Source organism: Trichogramma pretiosum, unplaced genomic scaffold (assembly GCF_000599845.2).
Source record: "Trichogramma pretiosum strain Unisexual culture from Peru unplaced genomic scaffold, Tpre_2.0 scaffold39, whole genome shotgun sequence".
In the NCBI taxonomy this organism is placed as follows: Eukaryota; Metazoa; Arthropoda; class Insecta; order Hymenoptera; family Trichogrammatidae; genus Trichogramma; species Trichogramma pretiosum.
The window spans coordinates 705551-717851 of NW_019640828.1; the positions used below are offsets into that span (position 1 = coordinate 705551).

At 36.6% G+C, this 12301-nt stretch overlaps 2 protein-coding genes across 2 annotated transcripts; both read right to left on the reverse strand.

The window, feature by feature from the left end:
• Positions 1-5425: 5425 nt before the first annotated feature.
• LOC106659561 (zinc finger protein 782-like) lies at positions 5426-6745 on the reverse strand. Its single transcript, XM_014382159.2, has 2 exons — positions 6600-6745; positions 5426-6527 (listed from the first exon to the last, which is right to left on the reverse strand). The coding sequence occupies exon 2, from the start codon at positions 6395-6397 to the stop codon at positions 5801-5803; it is 597 nt and encodes a 198-aa protein (XP_014237645.2). The 5' UTR covers positions 6398-6527; positions 6600-6745; the 3' UTR covers positions 5426-5800.
• A 3221-nt stretch (positions 6746-9966) lies between these two features.
• LOC106659567 (gastrula zinc finger protein XlCGF7.1-like) lies at positions 9967-11465 on the reverse strand. Its single transcript, XM_014382166.2, has 2 exons — positions 11289-11465; positions 9967-11217 (listed from the first exon to the last, which is right to left on the reverse strand). The coding sequence occupies exon 2, from the start codon at positions 11088-11090 to the stop codon at positions 10215-10217; it is 876 nt and encodes a 291-aa protein (XP_014237652.1). The 5' UTR covers positions 11091-11217; positions 11289-11465; the 3' UTR covers positions 9967-10214.
• Positions 11466-12301: the final 836 nt, after the last annotated feature.

Genomic DNA, 12301 nt, shown 5'->3' on the forward strand with positions numbered 1-12301 from the left:
TTTTCTGTAAAAGAATCATCATTATCAGGAAAACGAGAAATTAAAAAAAAATTGATTCTACGGTGCGCAAAGTACACTGACATAGAGCTAGTTTCATAAATAGTAATTGTTATGAAAATGTTTGTGTACGTCCCTCAGCTTCAATGAATATATTAGTCTCGTTTTCAGTAAATTATAACATTTAAATGAATATTTTTTTCGAGCTCCCCTGATATTTCTTCGCGTATTCGACGTCTCAAAACTAAAAAGAGATTCAGAAAAGAATTTCAAATGCTTTCGACAATATCAACACAGAATAAGTTTTTTACAACAATTTGTCTAGCAAAATCGAAATTGCATCAAGTGAAACAAACTTCCACCGAATTTTAAGGATTTTTTTTACAGAATTGCTCGTACTGCGATGTATAAGTAGAAAGCGAGCGACTGATAAACTGATAAAAAATTTGCAAAGATAAATAATCAAAAACTTTTCTGCGATTGTCTGATACTTTATTTAACTGCGACAGAGCTACATGATTGTTGTATCGCCAATCGCAAGTGGTGTCTCATCCGATCGGCGATCGTTTTACAGTAGAGCCGCCGGTGGAAATACCGATATGAGGAGCGATTTCACGTAGTTGTAGGCGAGCCTGAACGACGAGTGAGCCAAGAAACTTCCGATCTACAAATATGTACAAATATATTTGGGCATGCATAAATATACTTTTTTTTTGGCTTTTTCACTCACCATGGTGAACAATTGTCCTGAATCTTCCACGGCGTTGCGAATGAAATCAATCGGCCCGTCGTAACTCATCATTTCCGTCGCGTTACTCATGATTGTACTTCCAAGATCTGTATAGGTGTTTTAGTTGGCGAATGAAAAACAAAAATTCGAACGAATTTTCGATGGTCGTCGAGCGTCGCGTCACTAACTGAACGTCTGCCGCATCGAGGAGAAAAAGTACATTATCGAGCGTTTAACGGTATTTAAATTAAAAAATCGTTTTAATTGCTATAACTATGTATCATTTAGACAATTAAAGCATCAAAGACACCTTCCGACGTTTCTAATAGACCTGTCAACGAAAAATTACGACGTGCGAGTTTCGAAAAAATATCGATCGATTACGTGGAGTTAATTTTCTTTTCGTGCGAAAAAAAAATAGTAAATAATTCAACGAGGTTTATGTGGAGCAATTAGGGCTACATAGCTGCACGAAGAAAAACTCGAGCGAGCTGAAAAGTTGGGAGAATATTTCGCGCATTGAGAGCAGCAGCAGCAGCAGCAGCAGCAGCCCCGAGTGGCGGGGGCGGTTCCAGAGCCTTAACACCCTCCGCGCGCTTTGTGCATGTTTGTATGCCGCCGCTCCTCTATATACATAAGAAAAACAAGCGCCAAAGAAAAGTCCCTATGCAAATCTCTCTCTCTCTCTCTCGGAGTCAAGAAAACTTGACTCTATCTCTCAATTGTAATAGGATTAAGCTCGGGCGAGGTAGTCGGGCGGGTAATCAGCGCCAACTCTCGTAGTCTATATATCAAGAAGAAAAAGAAAAAGAAGCAGAAGAAGTACATAAAAAAAAAAGTGCAACAAGCGACGGTATTTACGCCCTCCGACTAAATGTTGTCCTTCTGCGCGCCTCGGCTTGTAAGCTCAATTGAGTTTACCAGTTTTGCTTCACGGCTTTGCTCGCTCGCTCGCTCGCTACGACGATGATGAGTTTGTTAGTCGGATAATTGGCCATTTTCATGCTAAAAAGAGAGAGAGAGAGAGGCTCGCGACGACGAAGCAGCTTTTTCGCGCACAATAGCTCGCCCGTGAAAAAGCTAATGAAAAGCCCAGCGCGAAATCGCTGAAGATGTATTTGTATATAATAAATCATCGTGTATTTATTGTATAGCCTTTCGTTGATTATTATTATTATTATTATTATTATTACGCGTACGCGTAAAACGATTAGAAAGCCGAAAAAGTCATCGGGCCGTATATAAAGAACGGAGCAAAACCGTAGGGGGGTGAATGTACTCGCTGTGTACTACACATTATGGTACATCGCATATAGCCTTTGGCATTTATAAACGTTGCCTCGCGCTTCGCTCGCTCGCTCGCTCGCTAGCTCGGGTATTATAAAGCGCGCCGGGGCGTGGTTAACCCTGTTTGCGGCAATTTCTTGTTTCCATTAAGTTGGCCGGCCCGCGGGCTATATCCCTGGATAGCAGCTTGCTGCAGCATGTGCAAGCTTTCACACACCCCCCCATCCCCTCTGACGCGCGCTCTCCGTGTGTGTGGGCCTGTGTGTGTGTGTGTGTGTGTGTGACGAGAAAAGCTCTCAGGGCTTTCGCCGCCGTGTACATAAACTTTGTTGCGCGAAAAATTTCCTGTATGGATTTGAATCGTCGTTATTTTGTTTATCGGGTTCGGTGGCTAATTTCACCGATAGATAACTTTATTTAGTTATTCTTTAAGTACGCGTAATTTCGCGTTACCGAGTATGTGTATAATGACATAATCGCCCGACGATACGCCGCGCTAATTTTCCGTTCACGCAGTTCGACTTTTTTCAATGTGTATATATATCGCGTTCCGATACGAATTTCGACTCCATACGAAATTACATCGCTGTGTATTTTTTATCGTATAGATAAAATTCTTTAGTCAGACACGAAGTTCCTCGCGAAGATCGTCTTGCTGGTCGTGTTGGCCGTGGTTCTGATTGCCCAAGTCGCTCAAGCCTCGGAGAGTGAGCAGTTTTTTTTTTGTTCTGTCTTCCATCATAGCGCGCATATCAATGGCTTTGTAAACACACGATATGTAAATTTTCGATTGCAGAGAAGAAACGTTACGTCTCGGCTTGAAAATCGGATGGACGTCGACGAGCTTTTAAGATTTTAAAAATTTATAGTTAGAGAGTGCGTTCAAACGATAGGATTGAATAAATAGTATTTTGAACTGCTCGCATATTTATAGACCTTATATTTTTTTTATATACACCTAAATAAAATAAGAATACTGATTATAATAATTTTATAATTGATCAATTGCGATCGATAAATCGTTGGCGTTAGCGAAGACTTTATCCCTTATTTAATAGTGGACAAAAAAATTTATGTTTAGAAAATTCAGCGATTTTTTTTTCAAATCCTGAAAAAAATATTGTGTTTGGAAAGAAAGGCAAGAAATTTCACATTTTCTTTCTGTGGTTCAAAGAAAAAGAGAAACGCTTTTTCTCTGAGAATGTTTTGTGATAGGCTCGAAAACAAGTTTTTGAACCAGTTGTCATTAATTAATTGCGATGACATTTTTTTACAATTGAAGAATCGGTGGCAACATTTTTTTCTTTGATCATTCAATTTCACCGAGAATCGAACACATTATACATGTGCGAATTTAAAAGCTTCTCGGAAATGCAAGTACGTATCTAGGTAGTCGATAAAGTCGAGCGAGAAATATTTAACAGATCAAGAGTTTACGTAAGAAAGGTAAGTAAAAAGTTTTTACAATCATGACAAAATGAATTACAGTTTACGATATTTTATTGTTATTCGGAAAATTAAAGAATAATTTAATATGAAGGATTGTATGGTGCGTCTCGTATTCGTGCGATTGTAAGTCTAAATGCAACCAAATATATCGGATCATTTCACACTCGAAGGATTTAATTGCTACGATCGGGTACTGTGGTCACGTGCCGTTTAAGGCGATTTGTTTTTCCAAACGATGTGTGACAAATCTCACAATCGAAGGGTTTGATACGATCATGTACTGCATTTATGTGATATTTGAGGTCACTCTTTTGAGAAAATGATTTGTGACAAATCACACATTCAAAGGGTTTTCTAAGTTCATGTACGGCGCTCACGTGACGTTGAAGGTGATGTTTTTGTACAAACGATTTTAGACAAATGTCACATTCTAAGGGTTTGCTCCGATCGTGTACTGCTGTCGTGTGTTTTTCGAGGTTACACTTTCGTCCGAATGATTTGTGACAAATCTCACAATCGAAGGGTTTGCTACGGTTATGTACTGTATTTATGTGTCTATTGAGATTACTCTTGTCTGAAAATGATTTATGGCAAATTTCACATTCAAAGGGTTTTTTCACATTATGTACTGAATTTACATGAGATTTGAGGTCACTCTTTTGAGAAAATGATTTGTTACAAATTTCACGGATTTCCATTTTCTGAAACGGTTTGATGCTCAGATTTTCTTGACGCTGGAGTTTTAGGTTCAAGTTAAAAATCTTTAAAATCTAAATCTATCAATATTTTTACATTTATCATTTCAATTAATTCCACAGACTAGTTATGATTTGCCCGAAATTTAGATTCTGTAATTTTCACTGCATTTGGCTGAAGGTCGCGTGGCCCTTTCTAAACTCTAACGTATAATTAAGTGCGATGGAAATGATTTAGTTTTTTAAACGATCCGTTCAAGAAATATGATGAAATTCACTTTATCGGAGCTTTGCCCTTCGAAATAGTTTATGAAATTATTCTAAAAATGTGTTATATGGTGAATATTGTAGAAAGTTGTCTTATCATCTGCTTTTTTTTTAATATCAACAGATACAGTATTATATACTCACAAGTAAAAAAAACTTTGATTAGCATAAATTCAAAAATGTATGGTTATTATAATTTTTTCCATTTATTGTAAAATCTTAGTGTTGGTATCAATATTATAAGTATTAACCTCGAAAAAAAAATAATTAATCTTCAAATACGAGACGTTTTTTTACTAGCTCTTTATAGAGTACAAAATCTGATTTCGAATAAATGTGATTTACGTTATATTTCTAACACATCTTATAAATGTTCCAGAGAATCACGAAGAATATGTTTAAGTAACTATAACAATCTATTATTGCATCGCGCCTCTGTTCTACATCTAAAACAGTCTACAAGTGTGATACTACTGCAGCTGCTAAAAGAGCGAGAGGGAGAATAATGTTTTTAATTGTGGCACGTGAAAATTATCTTATTATTTTGCGATTAATTATTACAATGAAAAAGCTTTACACTTATAGCGTTACACCTGTAATAGGTTTGTTCAGTCCATCAGACCTTTGGTTACTTATTAACAGATCCAAAAAAGCTCTGTCAGACTCGAGAGTACCGTAGAAATATTCATATCTAAAGTTTTCGTAGACCCAGAACAATTTTACATAATGTGCGCGTAGTCATGAGTGCAGAACATCGAAATAAACTGGATTCATTGACGATTGCGTCGAGGATCATTAAATTATGTCATTCGACTATATAAAATCATGCTGACAAATCTTCGCGTGCAAGATAATCAGTTGCGAAGGGTCGACGTGTGAAGTTTATGCAGAAGAACCAATTGGAGATCAAAACGCGTTGATATTCGAAATAATGTACGAAAGGTGAATAAAATGACTTTACAATCATGAAAAATCATCAACAGTTTGAAATAATTTATCGTTTTTCAATGCATTAAAAGATATTTTTTCGGAAGATTTTTTAAAATTACATAGCTTACTCATAGAAGAGTAGATATATTCTCTTTTATAGCAGTTGTCTCGGGTAATCAAAATTATGGGATGTCAAATTGTAGCTCCTAAGTTTATTTTGATATCTGCGATTGTGGTAGCTAAACCGGCTGGAGATGGACCTTTTTTGTGTGCGAATAAAAGTTGCTTTTGTTTTCGAATACTTGTGAACAATGTTTACATTCATAAAGTTGACTAGTCTCAAGTTCTATGCTTATGTGTCTCTTGAGATTAATTGAGAATAATGTATTTTTCTAATGTGTTTATCGAGGTTTTTCTTTTCTCCATATGATCTGTCACATTCATCTCATTGGAAGGGTTTTTTCTCTTTATGTTCTAGTTTTACGGGCAATTTACGTTGGCAATGGCTATGTTCTTCCCTCAAGTGATTTAAGTAGTCCTTCTTGAATGCGAATGATTTGTAACAAATATGACATGGGAAGGGGTTCTGTCTATGTACGCTTTGCTTGTGACCTTGGAGTTTATCCTTGCGGCCGAATGACAAAGGACACATGTCACACTTATAGGGTTTTATCTCCTTATGTTTTGTATTGATGTGTCTTTGAAGGTTACCCATTTGTCCAAATGATTGGCCACAAAGGTTACAAGAGATGGGTTTTTCCTTATTTTGTACTGAAATTATGTTCTCAGTGAGATTCAAGTGTTTTCTTTGAATATCATCTGTGTCCTTGTGATGCTTTAGCTCAGTTTGCAGTCCAAATAATTGGCGACAAATCTCACATTCACAAAATTGATTATGTTCCCAGTAATCCTTCAGGTTTAAAACATAATCTAAATCGTCAGGAGGAAGAATGAATGAGTCCATGTGGCGCTTGAGCCCAATTTCCGTAAATGATTCATGACAAAATTCACATGTGAATAGTCTATTAATACTGTCCCCCATTGCATCAGATTTTGTATTCGTTCCAATATCCTTAAATACCCCGACGTTTTTGGCCGTGCACGAGTCCGTCGAATCCAAATTTAGATCGTTGCTTGCTTCTGTCTATGAACTAACCGGGTAGTCCTTCAAGCTGATGAATAATCAAGATCGATTAAAAAAAAACTTCTCAAGAAATATAACAGGGTGCACAAAAAAGCAATACCTCAGTAGGTCCTCTCAACTTTTCATCAAACACTTGATCATGTGCAATCACCGTTGGAAAAGAAAATTAAAGTAGGCGATGACGATGTACAGCTCGAATTTACAAATTTGTAAACATCAGTCGCTTACGGCCGAATTTGACCACTTTTCCAGCGATTTAAGGCGTACTGATGTATCATATGGCAGCTCGTTAACGATATTTTCCCTCTCCTTCGTCGTTTGCCCAAACTCAGTAAATAGTATACAGGCACTTTCTAAACTTTTTGAATCTAATTTCGATGAGACATCTGAAAATCACGCCATCAACTCCCTCCGTAGGACCTTTGATCTTTCTTTCTTTGAGCTTTTTAAAGTTTCGTATCGAGCTTTCTGAGCTTGCACTTGCATCTTTTTTTCTGTTCAGCGGAGCATACGATGCAACAAAATTGGCCACTGGTATTGGCATCGATACTTTGGACCGCTGCTCTTGCTGGAGCATGAATAGGTGCAAAAATTTTCATCAGAATTACACAATTCTAAATCATCTAAAGTATCTGCAAATGGATACAGTAACAAAACCTGATGTTTCGTTTACAAAAATGTTGTATATAACCTATTACCATCAAGATAAAAATAAAATTTTCTTCATAAGCACCGGCGAAATAATCGTCGTATGTGCGTGTGTATCTGTTTCTACTTCAAAGTACGTTCATGTGTAGCTTTCTCTCTCTCTCTCTCTCTCTCTCTCTCTCTCTCTCTCTCTCTCTCTCTCTCTCTGCATGTATATCACCGCTGTTTATGAGCAAAAACTCACCTTAACGTAATACTGTGAAAAAAACATATCTCACCGAATGCCGTGAAGAAAAACAGACCTCATCAAAATGTTGTAAAGAAAAACACACCTCTTTGAAAACCCAAGATATTTTCGACACGATTCGTTAAATCGTGATTCGTTTAGATGTGTTTTGTTTACGGAATTTCGATGAGGTGTGTTTTTCTTCACGGCATTCGACAAGGTGTGTTAATTTTCATGACATTTTATAAAAAGGTTTTTTTTCATAGCGTTTTTAACTGTATTTTTACTCATAAGCAGCGGCGATATATATCTCACGCTTGATTTATTTGACAATTGTGCTGGGGTGGGCTGCTGCTGGAATCAAATGACGCGCGTTAAGTTCAATAACATTTACAAATTATAAATCATTCCATGAAATTTCGGATATTTCAATGCAATCCAAAGGTCATTATAATGAATAAAAAAATGACATTATGTATCCAATGGCTGACGAATGTTGAACTTTTTGTGTAAAAGAATCAATATTATCAGGAAAACGAGAAATTTAAAAAAAATTGATTCTACGGTGCGCAAAGTACACTGACATAGAGCTAGTTTGATACATAGTAATTGTTATGAAAATGTTTGTGTTCATCCCTCGGTTTCAATGAATATATTAGCCTCGTTTTCAGTAAATTATAACATTTAAATGAATATTTTTTTCGAGCTCCACTGATATTTCTTCGCGTATTCGACGTCTCAAAACTAAAAAGAGATTCAGAAAAAATTTCAAATAGTTTCGACAATGACAATACAGGATATGGTTTTTTACAACAATTTGCCCATCAAAATCGAAATTACATCAAGTGAAACAAACTTCCATCGAATTTTAAGGATTTTTTTTACAGAATTGCTCACACTGCGATAAATCTGTTGCGCGCGAGTTACAGTAGATCAAAAATTGCAACGAAAAAAGAATCAAAAACTCTTCTACGATTGTCTGATACTTTACTTAACTGCAACAGAGCTACATAATTGTTACGTCACCAGTCGCAGGTAGTGTCTCGTCCGATCGACGAAGATCGTTTTACAGTGATCGTTTTTAGCATACGATCATGAACTCTCTTATAGTGTATTTTAAAGTTTCTTTATCCTCTAAATGATTTATGACAAATATCATATTCAAAGGGTTTGATCCGATCGTGTAATGCATATGGGTTTTGAGGGAATCCTTGCGGCCGTATATCTTATGAAAAATCTCACATTCAATTGATTTGTACTGTTGTACTGTATTCAAGTGAGATGTATCGGCGAATATTTCAACTTCCTTACGCTTGTCCAACTTCGATCGGGAGTTCACTTGATAGTCACTATCATCACGATCGAATTCCTTTTCTATCAAAATTATGACCTGATCATTGACATTTGAATAATTAGTCTGCAATGTCAGTATTCATAACCACCTAGTCGTACGGAGCATAGAAACTCTTGCCAATACTGCAAATACAAAAATATACGAACACAATTTCAACAAATCAAGAACGACCAAGATTTTTGAAGAATGTGAGTTTTATAATGGACAAATTTTCCAATACGACAACTACCATAGGTTTGAAGTACCTTTTAATGCCCTCTTTTCAAGCAAACTGTGATGTACTTAATGGAAAAATCTACTTAACTCGAAGATCCCAGAAAAGCAGTTCTGGGAAAAAGAGTCTCTAAACTATTTCCGCCAAGCGCCTCTACAACAGATATTTATACCGACGGCTCAAAACTAGTAAGAGGTAACATTGACAATGCAGCAGTTGGGTGTGCAGTCTGATGCAGCAAGGAATTCTTCCAAACCGATATGAAAATACCAAACTTAGCGTCTATTTTCACCGTAGAAAGCTTAGGCATGATACTTCGGAATCTTCTCAGATTCACGAAGCAACCTTGAAGCTCTAAACAAAATACATGGTCTCAATAACGAACCACCATTGGTAGAAAAAATTAAGTTAAAGCTCATTGAACTAGCTGACGAAGACGTCAAAGTCGGGATTTTTGGGATCCTGGCACACATCGGACTACAATATGGCAACGAAAACGCAGATACAAATGCCAAAAAAGCTGCAGCCAAAGACATAAGTTTTAATTTAGACATAACAGTATCAGATATATTTGCTAAATTTAAATACCTATGTAAAGAAAAAGATGTAACGCATACCAATGAAATAGGAGAAACCAAAGGAACTCTGTACTTTAATTGGGGCGTGCGAAATTGCATCAATTGTTACTTGATTGTCTCATTTCTTTGCGATTAATTATTACAATGAAATTAGGTTTATTTAGTTCATCAGACTTTTGGTTACTTTTTAACAGATCCAAAAAAGCTCTATCAGACATCTACGTTCGCGTAGACCTAGAACAATTTTACATAATGTGCGCGTAGTCATGAGTACAGAACATCGAAATAAACTGGATTCATTGACGATTGCGTCGTGGATCGTTAAATTATGTTATTCGTCTATATAAATCATGCTGTTAAATCTTCGCGTGCAAGATAATCATTTGTGAAGGGTTGACGTACGAAATTAAAGCAGAAGAACAGATTGAAGATCAAAACGCATTTATATTCGAAATAAAGTACGAAAGGTGAGTAAAATGACTTTACAATCATGAAAAAATCATCAATAGTTTGAAATATTTGATCGTTTTTCAATGCATTAAAAGATATTTATTCGGAAGATTCTTTAAAATGACATAGCTTACTTATAGAAGAGTAGATATATTCTCTTTTATAGCAGTTGTCTCGGGTAATCAAAATTATGGGATGTCAAATTGTAGCTCCTAAGTTTATTTTGGTATCTGCGATTGTGGTAGCTAAACCGGCTTGAGATGGACCTTTTTTGTGTGCAAATTAAAGTTGGCTTTTCTTTCGAATACTTGTGAACAATGTTTACATTCATAAAATTTACCACTCCTATGTTCTATGATTATGTGTCTCTTGAGCTTATTATTTTCTCCAAATGATTTGTGACAAGCCTTACATTCGAAGATTTTATGTCGCATTCTGATGTGATCATCGAGGTACTTCTTTCCTACAAATGATCTGTCACATTTATCACATTTGAAAGTTTTTTTCTCATTAAGTTTTGATTTTACGGGCCTTTTTCGTTGGCAATTGCTATGTACTTCCCTCAAGTGAGTTAAGTAGTCCTTCTTGTATTCGAATGATTTGTAACAAATATGACATTCGAAGGGGTCCTGTTTATGTATTCTTTGCTTGTGATTTTGGAGGTTATCCTTGCGGCTGAATGACAAAGGACACATGTCACACTTATAGGGTTTTATCTTCTTATGTACTGTATCGATGTGTCTTTGGAGGTTACCCTGTTGTCCAATTGATTGGCCACAAAGCCTACAAACGATGGGTTTTTCCTTATTTTGTACTGAAATTATGTGCTCAGTGAGATTCAAGTGACTGCTTTGAATATGATCTGTGTCCTTGTGATGCTTGAGCTCACTTTGCAGTCCAAATGATTGGCGACAAATCTCACATTCACAAAATTGATTATGTTCCCAGTAATCCTCCAGGTTTAAAACATAATCTAAAATCTCAGAATCACGGGGAGAATGATTAAGTCGTGGATGATGAATGAATGAGTCCATGTGGCGCTTGAGACCAATTTCGGTAAATGATTTATGACAAAATTCACATGTGAATAGTCTATTAATACTGTCCCCCATTGCATCCATGTCAGAATTTGTATTCGTTCCGATATCCTTGAATGCCCCGACGTTTTTGGCCGTGCACGAGTCCACCGGATCCAAATTTAGATCGTTGCTTGCCTCTGTCTATGAACTTACCGGCTTGTCTTTCAAGCTGATGAATAATCAAGATCGATTAAAAAAAACTTCTCAAGAAATATAACAACATGCACAAAAAAGCAATACCTCAGTAGGTCCTCTCAACTTTTCATCAAACACTTGATCATGTGCAATCACCGATGGAAAAGAAAATTAAAGTAGGCAATGACGATTTAAAGCTCGAATTGACAAATTTGTAAACATCAGTCGCTTACGGCCGAATTTGACCACTTTTCCAGCGATTAAAGGCGTACTGATGTATCATATGGCGAGGCGATCCCGCGTATATGGCAGCTTGTTAACGATATTTTCCCTCTCCTGCGTCGTCTGCCCTAACTCAGTAAATAATATACTGGCACTTTCGAAACTTTTTGAATCTAATTTCTATGAGACGTCTGAAAATCACGCGATCAACTCCCTCCGTAGGACCTTTGACCTTTCACACGTGTTTCGTGCTTTTTAAAGTTTCGTATCGAGCTTTCTGAGCTTGTACTTAAATCTTTTTTTCTGTTCGGTGGAGCATACGATGCAACAAAATTGGCCACTGGTATTGGCATCGATACTTTGAACCGCTGCTCTCGCTGGAGCATGAATAGGTGCAAAAATTTTCATCAGAATTACACAATTCTAAATCATCTAAAGTATCTGGAAATGGATACAGTAACAAAACCGGATGTTTCACTGACAAAAATGTAGTATATAACTTTTTTCCCTTTTTCTAAAATAAAAGCTCGTTGGTAAAAACCGGTGAAATAATCGTCGTATGTGCGTGTGTATGTGTGTCTACTTCAAACTACGTTCTACGTGTAGCTTTTTCTCTCTCTCTCTCTCTGCATGTATATCGCCGCTGTTTATGAGCAAAAACTCACCTTAACGAAATACTGTGAAAAAAAAACATCTCATCGAATGCCGTGAAGAAAAACAGACCTCATCAAAATGTTGTAAAGAAAAACACACCTCTTTGAAAACCCAAGATATTTTCGACGTGATTCGTTAAATCGTGATTCGTTTAGATGTGTTTTTCTTTACGGAATTTCGATGAGGTGTGTTTTACTTCACAGTGTTTCAATGACGTGTGTGTTTTTCTTCACGGCATCCGA

Excerpts from the sequence above, each read along its gene's own strand:
- LOC106659561 (XM_014382159.2), bottom strand. The coding sequence starts at position 6,397 with ATGGGGGACAGTATTAATAGACTATTCACATGTGAATTTTGTCATGAA.
- LOC106659567 (XM_014382166.2), bottom strand. The coding sequence starts at position 11,090 with ATGGATGCAATGGGGGACAGTATTAATAGACTATTCACATGTGAATTT.